General features: G+C 36.8%; 1 protein-coding gene across 3 annotated transcripts in view; it reads left to right on the forward strand.

Annotated features, from left to right (window-relative positions):
- upSET (SET domain-containing protein upSET) overlaps positions 1-13,843 on the forward strand; it is a 42,038-nt gene that overhangs the window by 10,864 nt on the left and 17,331 nt on the right. For all 3 annotated transcript variants that reach the window (XR_015825445.1, XM_088242835.1, XM_088242836.1), the window contains exons 2-7: positions 773-900; positions 2,407-4,277; positions 4,857-7,257; positions 10,158-10,363; positions 10,845-11,055; positions 11,260-11,881. Coding sequence is in view for 2 of the 3 variants with exons in the window: in XM_088242835.1 (XP_088098961.1) it covers positions 859-900; positions 2,407-4,277; positions 4,857-7,257; positions 10,158-10,363; positions 10,845-11,055; positions 11,260-11,881 (5,353 nt within the window). In the remaining variant the exon portion in view is untranslated. The remainder of the gene's footprint in view (positions 1-772; positions 901-2,406; positions 4,278-4,856; positions 7,258-10,157; positions 10,364-10,844; positions 11,056-11,259; positions 11,882-13,843) is intronic.

The raw sequence follows: 13,843 nt of genomic DNA on the forward strand, positions 1-13,843 counted from the left end.
AGTTAAATGGAATATAAATATCGACCCTATACGCCTCGGTTAATCAGCTCTTCGGGCCTTAGTTAATTAGGATTTCGAGCACCTATGAATATCGGCCCTATGGGCTTCGGGCCTTAGTGGATTAGGATCTTAGGCACCTATAAATATCGGCCCTATGGGCTTCAGAATTTGTATTTTGCTGTTCAGCGCAGTCTAAATGTAAAAAGAAGAATCTCTCACTCAAAATAATGCTAGCAATACCACAAAAAATTTCCAGATATCTTCAATATCTACATAAAAGTTTGGTTAGTAAGCAATTAAAATGGCCGATTGTTACATGATACTCAATAAGTCAGCCCCGCGGACTTAAATGCATCTGTCTTTTTGGCCTCATTATATTGACCCTACACCCGCCTTGGTTAATTGGAATCTTGGATGCGCTATATTAGTTATCCATAATACAAATTAAAATCCTTATTCACGAATGCATGTGTAAAGTGGCCACTTAAACCATCCAATGACAGCTCATAAGCCCTGTAAATGCCTAGACTTCCATATTCCCTTCTTTAAGGTATTTTCCATCCCTGTTTAATTTGTTAATCTTAATAATTAAATATATCCGCATTTATAAATACATTCTCTGAGTCATTTAAATTTTATCAGCAAATAAAGAAGATCGTAGAATTAAGTTATTGCATCAACATTATACTGCAAAAGGATCTCTCGGCCAATTGTGGGCAAAAATAAAACTAGACATAAAACCAACTTATAATTCCTTGATCTTCCTTTACAGATAGAAGTGCTGGCACTCAACAGAGCTGCTGTTGGGTGTCTGTGATCCGATAGCGGTGGACACTGCAAAATGAAATTGATGGCAGTATGTTTGCTCAAAAAGGAGATTATGATACAGAGTCCCGGCTGGTAAGTAATGGATATGCAAATATTTTAGTAAATGAGTATCTATCAACAGAGATTAATAAATAAATTAAGAAAGGGATATAGAGGTCTAATCAATTTATACGCTGTAAACATTCATCATTCTGTCTGTTATTGAACTTTCATACTTCTTAAACATTTGTATACTAGGTGTTTGTCGGTATGTTTCTAAAAAATAGGTAGCTAGCTTACAGTCTCCGACTTATTGATATTGGTACTTGGTACAATTAAAACGATCTGAAAAATCAAATTCACCAGCTAATAACTTTACGCTTGTCCAGAGTTCTGGTCCTTTTTTACAATCAGAACTGTATTTTTTATTCTCCTGGACACAGAATACTATGTAGCAGTGGCGAGCCGTGATTTATTTTATAGGTAATCTATTAAAAATGTTCATTAATTTGTACTACATATAAGTACTTACATAACATGTAAGTAATGTTATTATAAATTACTACTTTTTCTGTGGTTCTGTGAAAATCAACTCAAACAACAATTATTACTAACCACGCGATATTGCGTAGCTTTTATCAACACTATTTTATTAGAATACTAAACTTGTACAAAAGTTTATTAACACATACCACAATGACATTCAACAGATATTTTCATTATGATCTGTCATTGACAGTACTGTCAAGACTTGAGCACTGGCCGATTTCTTTTAAAATGAATAATGCCTAAAACGGCCACTGCGAACGGCACCTGTCCTATGTGATACATAATATGTCAACGGTATCCCATCAAAGAAAAATAGTCCTTCGGAAATAAGGTTCGAAATACTAGTTTCCAAATAGAGAATCTTCTAAAAATATTTGTAATCTGCAAGTTTGTTTTAGTACTAAAAAAGCCGACTTGGGTTAAAGACGAAAAATACAGTGTACTTTTTTGTATGGAAGAATAAGCTGAGGTAATCGGCTAGTTTTATCGTACAGTGAGAATGGACTGGGCGCTGGCGCTGGGCGCACTTCATAGATATTTTTTTGTAGAAAGATATAAACGGTGATTTATAATAAATAACAATTACTTTATATATTTTCCCATAAACATGGTTACTATAAATTATTATAATTTAAAGTCAAATATAATGGTAAGCTGTGCATAATCGCTTACTTTGACGATTCGCCCCTGCTATGTAGTAGTGAATAAAATTAAAAACAAGTGAATCTATAGCAAAGCGATATTATGATATAAATTTGAAAAATATGTTGCATTTTGTAATAAAATGTGTAAGTTGAAAGTAATAATGATAGTAAACTTTGTATTCATTTGAAAAATTATAAAAAGAGTCTAGAAATTAAATTGAGAAGGTATGAGGTAAAAGTATAATGTATTATCAAGATAAACCGATGACATCCAAAGTTAGGAATAAGAATTTGTGATAATCATATTCCGATGATTTCTCAAATTTATAATCTTTAAAATATTTTTCTATTAGAAAAAAGGTAAGGTTAATAACATTGACAGTTACAGATATTATTCTAATTCCAGGACTGCGGACCGGCCGCCGCCGGGGAAGGCAAGGCACCCCCGATGGACCTACTACTAGTGAACGGTCTCAACCACCACAGTATGGATACTTGTACCCAAAGTCCAGTTTCAGTGCTCTCCAGTGATTTACATGCTGCTGACTCGAGTATTCCTTACGAAGAAGATAGTGATCAATTTCAATCATATGTTAAAAGTGATTCAGATAATAATTTAAACCACATTGACGATGATATTGAACCCTCTGAACATTCAAACCAAGTTTCCAATTTGCTCTCCATTGAAGAGGGAGAGGAGCGAGACACTTCTAACCGAGTCTCCGATCTGATCTCTATAGAAGAGGGATCGGAACAACCCCGTTGTAACTCATCCAACCAGTTCTCCGCACAAGAGGCGACTACTGAAAATACGACCTTGTTTTCTAACAGCCTGAAAGATGATGCTCACAATGGGCAACTCGAATCCGGGTCTGACGATGCTTGGGAACCCGTGGAAAGTATTCCCAAGTTGACGTTGAATGTCGGCTCGGCTGTTGGGAATATTACAGCTATACAAAATGTTGTTCAGAGTGTTTCCAGTGGAAATCAAACATTGTGGCTGCCTACAATAATATCTTCAAATGCCTCATCCATTAATGAAGATGCGGGAATACAAAATGAAATGGAAGGACCATCCACCACCGTGTCTCAAATTATTCTCGCAAGTTCGGGTCAACATTTCACTACTCCTCTATTATCTAGCCCCAACTCCAGCAATGCCGTATCTCACCATAAATACTCTCCCAAGGTGCAAATACTCAGCAGTATAACTATTCCCAAGCATGGCTCCATAACTTCTAATATGAAAGGTGTTATACATACTAACTATTTAAGTCCTAATGACATCAGCAAACTGAATACTGGAACATCGGCTCAAAATTCTAAGCAATTGGTGCATAATTCTGTACTCAACAATAAATTATCGAGCAAAGGTTCGGCTAGCAACTCTTGTGGCAGCGGTAGAATGCAGGGTGGCCATGGAAACACTAGAGGTGCATCAGTCACCACATCGGGGGGTTTCCAAATGAAAAGTGCGACAAATAAACCTGCGAACAAATCCAACAACGGCTTGGCCAATAGCAAACCCAATAGTAATCCGCTGTCAACTGGCAATACACACAGTCATGTGCTGTCCAGAGTTGTACCTGGTCCCAAAATGTCTTTACAGTCTATGGGAAGAGGATTAAAAACGAACAGCTCTTTTCAATATAGTCAAAAAGTATCCAATAGATCTGGATCATTTCCAAATATAGTTCAATCTCAAAATATTCATTCACCAATGCCTGTGAAAATTGTACAGCAGCAAAATACGCCTACTCATATTAAAGGAGGTCTGAAAACTTTGCCACCTTCCAGAACTGGCATAGGAAGTAAAGGGTCCCACCACCTTCATGCGAAGTCATGGTCAACAGGATCTACTAATTATTTCAATCAAGCAAACATTAAAAAATCAACCAATTACCCGAAGAATCTGTCTGCAAGTATTGGTATACAAAATAGTAAGAATACTTCGCAACGATTAATGCTGCAGCAAGCATCCAGCCAAATGATTTCCTCCTATTCAGCACAGAAAAGTAGAACAAATTACTTCCAACCGTCGAATGGTGCAGATAATTCTGTTAGATATATCCAAAGCTATCTAGGAATAGAGAGCAATCAAAATAGTGTGTCTTCTAATCAGAATCTTACAGCTCAAATATTGCAATCCCTTTCTCATCCAAAAGGTCATCATACATTCTCCCAGCAATCGTCGCAACCTTCTGTTGACGCTCGACGACTATCTAGACATAACCACAGCCACACGATGGATCAGCGCGATCAGTGGAAGCAGTTACAGTGAGTAATGCATTATTTATTATTCAAAACACTACAAATTATTACTATTCCTGTCACCCAAGTATTGTGCTAGTACTAAAATCTACAAAAATGAAGCAGACATTTAAAAAAAAGTGCCCTGTCAGTTTGGCACGCCTTAATAAAACTGGTTTATGAGCAAAAAAATTATGTTATTGAAGAGTTATGGTTAAGGTCAGAGGTTTAAACCCAACTACCACAACTGTTTTCCTCTTTCTAACAGAGTTCTTTACGACTCTAAGAAAAACTGAAATATTTAGGTAAATTGTAAGAATGTAAATATTCCTTTTTTAATTTATATAAAAAATGTATTTATGTAACATTTATTGAGACACAAATCCCAACTCCATGAAACCAAAGTCCTGTTGAGTTGGGACAAATATATGCATAACACTTAAACAACATACATATCAACATATAAAAGAACATACAATGAAAAAAACATTAAAAGTACATGAAAAAATCTAATTGAAATAAACTAAGTCAAATATTTGAAAAACCATCAAGGAGTTACAATTAATTCAATCCATGTGTTACAATTAATTGTATTTTTATTTACAGTGGAGATCCATCAACATTGTTACTTTCTGATGACATACCCGGGACAGAAGAACGGCCAAATTTATCAGATGATTCTTTGTCATACCATTACTATACTTTGCAGTTAGTAATGTTAGATCATAATTATGCGGGGACTCCTCAAGCCACCAACAGTACTACCAGTAGTGCTGTTACTGTGGCAATAAGTAATACTTCCCCAATTAATAATTCTTCTATAATCTCACCTCTCAATAGTCCCATCAAACCCACTTCTATAACTCTGTCCTCCCCGGTCAACTGCTCGCTATCAAACCAATCTCCGATATACACTACAGGCACCCTGACAGGTCCAACTATCGGTTGTTTAGTTCAAAGCAGTTACCAGTATAGCAGTCTCCTTCCTCAGGAAAAAGATGACGATGATGCAGCTTCTGTCATATCATCAATCGATGGAGATGAGAGGAGACAAACAGAAAGAAATGGGAGTGATACAGAAACTGCTCCCGAAGGAGAGGAGGAGGGGAAGACACGTTGCGTGTGTGATTTCACCCATGACGATGGCTACATGATATGTTGTGATAGATGTGGCGAGTGGCAGCATGTAGATTGCATGGCCATTGACCGTCAAAATATTCCTGATGACTATATGTGCGAAAAATGTCAGCCCAGATTGGTAGATCGGAAAAGAGCCCGTTCAATTCAAATGAGGAAACGAGAGGAACTCACGGGTCTCGGATCGTCAGGTAGTGAATCATCTAGCATATCTTTTAATGTTCAAAGGAATAAAAAACTTATAATCGGGGGAGTCCCGCAAGGTCCACAGAAGAAACGCCCACTAACGGTGACAACATACAGCAATACCGTGGGTGGTATTAGTCGCGCTGTACCGACACTTCCCCCCCATCCATCTCCACTGTATTCTTTACCCGCTGCGGTGGTTCCAGTCACTGCCGGTAACACTAAGCGTGGATCCAAGCGCCCAAGAAGGGTGGATAATGGTCGTAAAGGTCCAAAAAGAAAAATTCCTGAGAAAAAAATGAAAAGAAAAAGTGATATAGCCAAGTACAGAAACAAATACTTCTCTCCACCAAATTCAATCCAAGTGAACCAAATGAATGAAAGCTACGAATTAGCTACAACCAATCATTATAGTCCAGAATTAAGAGCAAAAATAGCTCGGTACTATTCCAACAAAGCAATAAGTAATCCGTCAGCCATGTCTGTTGTGCTCACCGCTCACAACTGCACAACGGTGCCCCATGCAGGAGCAAAGATACTTATAGCCACTAAAGATATGAAAGAGAACACTCCTATTATTGAACTGCGCGGTAAATATATGCTATCCACTCAACACAGGCCTCAAGCGCACCCCGCACCGAGGGCAGGTAGTCAAAGACCAGGCCCTTATTTGTTCTTTTATCGATTTCCAAAAGATTCAACCCAAGTTTGCATTGATACTCGAACTTATGGGAACGAAGCCCGTTTTGTCCGACGGTCCTGTAAACCCAATGCGGAACTTCAACACTGTATTGTGAAAGGTGCCTTGCATGTTTATTTGGTCACTATAAATAGTGTCCAATCCAATACAGAAATAAGTATTGGGCATGAATCATCAGGAAGCTGGCAGCCTTGCGCCTGCGGTAACCCCAATCACTGCAAACAGACGAGTCCAGGAAGCGCACTATCTCACCGAAATAATGGCGCCACTTCTGAACGAGACCGCCGTGGACGAACTCGTCACTCCAGTTCTTCAGCTCCTTTCTCCCCGCCTTCAGCTTCAATGGCAATGCCGAAAGAAAACATTTCTCCTAAACTCTCGAGTCCTAAAAAATTATCTACCTTAAAAATGGATAAGAGACGCCGCAGTGAACAAGACTCGGCGTTGAATGTTGTAGTGAAGCAGGAGATAGAAGATAAAACTTCAGCTTTTCTTATTAAAAGGGAAGAGATAAATATAGAACCGAAAATAGAAGCCATTTTAGATCTCAAGCCACTTATTGAAAATGAGTTGTCTGTTTCCATAAAAGAAGAGCTTATTACTGTAGTTGAAATGGATCTTGCAAAAATAATAAAAGAGGAAGTGAAAAAAGAGAAAGACTTATCTCCTGTATCATCCCCGGTAAAAGTACAAATTATTCCTAAAAGCCCAGAAACAGTATCTGAACTGACGGAGGTAGTAAAAAGTGAACCGGTTTTCCTAACTGAATCAGACGCAAGTGAATTGGTGGAAACCATTTCTCAATTTATTCCAAAGGAGTTGGAGAAACCCAAGGATAGTATTATCTCTAATCGCAGGACTTCCACTCACTCCACAAGAACTACTAGAGCATCTGTAGCGGCAACTGCAGGCGAGTCTGGTGATGAAAAGAGCGACTCTCAAAGCGAATCAAAACCACAATCGACCAAGGATAAAAAGAAAATGGTTAGTCAAAAATATATCACTTCATTCACTTTTTTAAATATGAATAATCTTTTAATTTCTGTATCGCAAATCCTATTTACTACAATGGTTTGTGCCTGGAATATGGAAATATTGACTTTTTTTTAAAAATTACAAGTATGAATTAATGGGTCTATGAAATACAGTCAAGTAATTTTTTTTATTATTAGTAGCAAAAAAAATATTTTTAAATTTAAAGTTAAGCAAAAACGCTTCATTCCATAGCCCATGCCCTTAATGTCACGATTTGTTAAATTTTTAAAGGTCGTTAGTGACCATTTAAATAGACCATCGTATACTTCACAAATTTTGACACCACGATTTTCAAGGCCAATCTTGTCGCGTTTCTGTGGAGGCATGTTTTTAACAGTTTTATTTTAAAAATTATGAATGAAACAACCCTTTTTCCACAATATCCATAATGATTTTTAAAATAAAATTATATTTTTCTTTCATATATTTTTATCAGTATTCGTAGTATGTAATATTTCCCCATTCTACTGTATTCTATGGATGATTTCAAAATAAAAGTGTTAAAAAATTCAGTACTCCCTTTAATCTCTCTGATCTGGGGTAACACTCGCCCTCTTTCTTCTGCTCTACGTAGCCGCTGATCAACTCATTATTATCATCATCATCATCATCATCAGCCGTCTCTTGTCCAATGTTGAACATAGGCCACCCACCCCCTTTAGTCTCCATATTTCCCTATCCTGAGCCAACCGCATCCAACCACTTCCTGCAACTCATCTTATCAGACCACCTTGTCTGAGGCCTGCCGACACATCTTCTACCCGTTCTGGGTCGCCATTCCAGGACTTTTTTGGTCCATCTAGAGTCTGTGATTCTGGCTATATGACCAGCCCAGCTCCATTTCTGGTTGGCAGCCCTATGGACCACATCGGTGATCTTTGTTCTCGCTCTAATCCATGTATTGGTTTTTCTGTCTCTTAATGAAATACCCAGCATTCTCCTTTCCGTGGCTCTGTGTCACTGATAATTTGTGTAATTTTTTTTTCATGAACACAAAAGTTTCACAGCCAGCACAGGGAGAACACAAGCATCAAAAAGTTTCTTCTTTAAGTAATGTAAATACTTCGGAGATTTTAGGATATATGAGAGCTTACCAAAGGCGGCCCATGCTAAACCTCGCCTTCTTTCTATTTCTACCTCTTAATTATCTTTGCCGAGCTTTATTTCATGTCCTAGGTATATATGACTATCAATCTTTTCAATTATTTCTCCATTTACTAAGATGTTACATAATTGGTTTGCATCACTCATTACTTTAGTTTTTGAAGCATTCATTTTCAAGCCTATTTTCAGGGATGCTGTATTAACTTCGTTCATCATGTTTTCGAGTTCTTTCTCATCTTTAGCAAATAGGACTATATCATCTGCAAATCTGAGATTGCTAATGAGTTCGCCGTTGATGTTAATACCCTTGTCGTTCCAGTCAAGAGTTTTGAAGACATCTTTCAGAGCTAGTGTAAATAATTTTGGGGATATTGTATCACCCTGTCTTACTCATCTTCTTATGCGGAACTTTTCGCTTGGTTCATGGAGCTGTACAATAGAGGTGGCATTATTGTATATGTTTTTTAGGAGTTCTGAGTACCTGTGATCCACTCTACAATTATCTAAACCTTTCATTACTGCCCATATCTCTACAGAATCAAAAGCTTTCTCAAAATCAATGAATTCTAGTTGTATAATTAGTTATCATATAATTAATTAATTTTTAGTCCAGCACTTTTGCCATTTATTGCATTCTCAAAGCAACCATCTTATCAACTCTCATAATGGACACTGTAACGCGATCTAAAATGTCAGCAATGGTTGCAAATGACACGGCATAATAACCCAGGAAACTCTTATAGTTAATTAAAAATTTTATTTAATTTTTCTAAAACTTTTATTTAACATCAAAACACACAAAGGAAAAAATGGAAATTCAGGTTGAACTTGTCAAAAAAGAGTCAGGCTCTTGTGTTTGGCATTTGATTATATGTCGAAACTTTTCTAAACTGCACAAAAAATAATCACAATAGACAGATATTTCAATAGTAATCGAGAACCTCAGGGCATATTACCGGGCTTATGACCTTTCATTGGCTGGTTTAAACATTGTAGTATTCACCACTCTCTTTGCTTTTAGCATTCTATTTCTTCTGTCAGTTGACTTCTTCAAAATAAAAACTTTATTGATTAATCTGTGTTACACATTTGTAGTTTCAATATATGCTACAGTCCCGTTTAACAAATTTCCGGATCAACCGAATCACCGAAATACTTTTTGTATTACCATATTCTATACTGCTTTCATACAGTCTCGCTCGCGCGTCACGATAAAGAAGAAAAGAAAGGGCCAAACCATTCAGAAGCAACTGGGATGTTTGAAGACCTCACGGTGTACCCTGAACAACAAGAGGAAACATCTCCAGTTGAGTTGCTTCTCTTTAAACGCCTTAAGAGATGGTGCTGCAAAGAAACATTCTTCTCATATGAAGCAGAACAAAATATCACATGTTTTTACCTCCTCGATTTAGTTTTGTATTCTATCATGCAGAAATGTTTTTATGAGTTTTTAGAAATTTCATATCTTTACTCTTTTATGCCACACATTTTCGCCATGTGCATATTTTCCGGTTTAACCAAAATTTCTTTTAATCGAAGCCCCATCGGTCCCATCAAATTCCGTTAAACGGGACTGCGGTGTACCTATTTATAAACATTTATAAATGTTTTCTTTTTTAAATATGAATTATGTATTTGTCAATATTTGTCCAAATGTTTGTAGACAAAAACTGGATTTCCCCCTTCTCTTATATTGTTTTCCATTTCTGTTCTAATATGTTAAGTATTTTTTCTTTAAATAATAGACGCGTGAAGAAAGAAAAATGGAAGCAATAGTGAAGGCTTTCGAACGCATGGAGAAAGCTGAACAGAGGAAGCTGGAAAACCGTGACAAACAAACCAAACGCAGGGAATCTGACCCACAGCAGTCTTGTTCTGTTACCTCTACTAGTGATTGCAAAGAGAGCTCCAACCAACAATCAGAGGAGTCCATGCTGAAAGGCCGACCGAGGTAATCAATTTAAATTATGTCAATATGAATTAAGTTGCTAACAATTTTAGCTAGTGAGGATGCATATACAGGACTTTTGAACTAATTTCGGCACATCACAGCATATTTAATATGGAATAAGACAGATTTTGGAATATAGCTAGTGAATAATGTCAGAGAAACATTCAAATATAATGAATTTTTAATGCAAAGGATGTGTTTATTTTGCCATTAATTTTTCTATGTCTGGCTCTGTTTTACAAAATATATTTTATAAGTTTAAAATATCGCATTCCTCCTTTTTGCTTCCATTGCCCTATTTCCTACTTTTCCCAAGACCAGCATTGCCTCCTTGCGCCCCCGATGAGCAGATATCACCGCTTTGGGATCCTGTGCTTTAGATCATTGTTTCTCAATTTCTATGGGGGTCACAACCCCCAAATTGAGAAGATGCCTTGGATAAATTGATATTAATCACCAGAATTTTTGTTTACTGTTACAGGCGAAAAGGAAGGGCTCGTACTGCAAGTCAAAATAGTAGTAATAGGCTCAACTCTGTGGACAGTGATATGCTGACCTCTGAGGAGGAGCAAGCTTCCCTCATGTCTCCCCCCCGTAGCACTGCCCCTCCCGCCGTGCTCGACCACTTCACTCCCGAGGACACTTTTCGGGAACTAGCCGAGACCAACATTGCTCTTGGAGAATCCATTAATGTATGTCACTTAACACTTCATCCTTATTATTATTTGGTAGTTTTTTTTCAGATTTGAAATATCCTGTAAATTGTAATCATTTCGACTGATTATGTGATTATGACGTCATTAGGAAATGAGATTATAGTCTATTTTTTTAAAATTCATCCAGAGTGGGTTTTGTAACTTTACGACTCATTTTTTTCTCAATATTTTGTGTTCCAGAGAATGAAAGCAGGCTTAAGTTCCGCATGTCTGCTCGTCGAAGCAGCTGTGGGGCCACTTGAAACAACCTTTAAATTTCCTAAAACAAAGAAAGCCATCATGAACGAATGGCTCAATCAATCTCCCGAATCGCACACTTCCTACGACTTGAGCGCATCTGCAGAGTACTCGAGTCTCACTGAGAGCGACCGTTTCTTAGAAAAACAAACATTTCTAGGACGAAAGTCAATTGAAAACCTCGTAAAGGTCGCAAATACCATGATCGGGACTCTGAGTGGAGGCACCATCAGCGCTGACTCTTCTCCAGAAAAGAGCCAGCAGGAATCAGAGGCTGCAGTCTGTGCCGACTTATCCTGCTCTCGGTCACCATCTCCCGTGGAGCTGAGGCGAGGGAAGCGGGCCGCACGGGAGCTGTCCATGGCCAGCAAGCGGCCGCGGCGGGGGGGTAAGCTGGAGGCGGGGAGCACCAAGCGTTCCCTGCGCAGTGCGACATGCGCAGTGCCCCCACCTCGCTCTCCGGACCCCCCTGCGGCCCCGTATCTCCCTCCTCCCCCTCAGCACTCTGCCAAAAAGCGATGGTTGAGACAAGCTATCAGTGAAGAAAGTGACTCTCCTACTACTGGTAATTTGGTCATTTCATTTTAACAATTCGGTATATTTTATCAAAATGTCAATTTCTGTTCCAAAATTCTTTTTTTTTTTTCAAATTTAATAGTATTTTTAATGTGCATGTTTATTGAAGGTTTTTTACAGATTGAATTTTAAAAAAGTATCAGAAAATAACCGTATTTTGCGGACGATAAGATGCACCTCAAAATTTATCTATCAATTTTTAGAACAAAATATGTTTTGGACGTTAAGACGCATCGGACCATACGACTAGACGCACCCCAATTTTGGTCAACATTTATTTTTTACAGTTCTGGGTCTGTTCTTTCATTAGTTTTTTTCATTACCAAGGCCTTCAGAAAGTCAATGTATCGTTCTGCAGTAGCTTCATTTTTAATTCCTCTGGGTTTTCAAAAATTTGGCAAATTTGGCATTCCAACATTTGTTTGCAATTCAACTTCTCGGTGCCAAACATAGGACAGTCGTGTAATATATGGAGGATGTCCTGAGAGATGAGTCCATCGCAATGCCAGCAATCATAATCTCTTTTTTTCAATCTATGAACATATTTTCGGAAAGCACCATTTTCCGAAAGTGTTATATACGGGTGTTTGGTAACCCTATCACATCTGAAACTATGATTATCGGTATGAACAAGAACACATATTGGCAAATTAAAAAAAAATATTTAGTAGCGTTTCAAATCCCAAAAAAATATTTTAAAAAACAAATGGTTACTTACACCTGCAGGGAAGATCGGGAGTGCGGTGGAGGGGTACCTAGATGCTCCGTCTGCCATGCGCCCCTATTCCACCCGCTTTCCTCGCTCCGTAAATCCGAGCGGCAATGTGTAGTGAAAAATTAAAAATAAGAAAACATTGTTTCAATTTTACAATTTTAGATGCTTAAAAATTGAGTTATTTTTGATATTTGATTTATTCATTCATAAATAATTGCTTTGTTTTATATTTTTAGCAAAATAAATTTAAAAAATAGTTGCGTTTTCTTTTTACACAGCTAACTAGCTTTGAACCCTCTGGAATGTGACTTAATTTGAAATAACATTGATTTTGCTGGTTTCTTCCGCATATAAAGCATATTATAACGTTTCTTCCGCCTACAATAGGTGCATTTTCATATTTATCTGTACTTATAATACTATTCCTTGCTTATATATTCACTATTTTTTTTTTAGTCTTTTGTAATAAAGCAACTTTAAAAATTTAGATTACTTACAAATACGGGAAAACCTTATTTATTAGAACAACGATAATTTGGAATTCGTATTTTTTGTGCAATTCCCAGCTCTTATCAGAAAAGTTTCGATGAAATTTAATAATTCGAAATTTTAGGTTGGCATCCTTCAAATTTCATGTTGAAGTTTTATTTTGACCTAAAAAATGCAGTGCAAAACACGTGCGGATATTCCCGATCTTGAAAGCGAGATTTTTATGGTATGTTTTTTTTGTCAAAAGTAGAAAGTCTATGAGATTTCAGTTCTTTGCTGACATTTTCAAGAATAGTCACATTTTTTCATTCATTTTTTGTAAAGTAATTTGTAAATTTGAACATTTTTTGCGCACCATATTCGTATTTCGGTTTAAATAAACATTTTTTATAAATAATAAAATAATAAATATAAATAATAAAATAATAAAAATAATCATTTTTTAATAATATACAAGCTAAACCCGGCAATGCTTTGCTATTGCTAGTGATATATAATTTGTGTATTATTATCAACATAAAAAAATAATTTAATGTAGTTTTTTTCTGTTTTTCGCAAGATGGTTTGTAAACTTATAATAATAATAAATATCAAAATGACTTGAATATTTTATGACTTTACAAGCAAACAATAAATTCGTAATATTACATACGTTGAATTTACCAGATACATAAAAAAAATTATGCGAAGTAAAAAAGTGTAAAAGTGAGAAGTGATCCATCATAGATTGCGAATTTCAAATTAATA

Source organism: Micrasema longulum, unplaced genomic scaffold, assembly GCF_059751315.1.
Source record: "Micrasema longulum isolate JH-2025_06_02 unplaced genomic scaffold, ASM5975131v1 h1tg000170l, whole genome shotgun sequence".
Classification (NCBI taxonomy): domain Eukaryota; kingdom Metazoa; phylum Arthropoda; class Insecta; order Trichoptera; family Brachycentridae; genus Micrasema; species Micrasema longulum.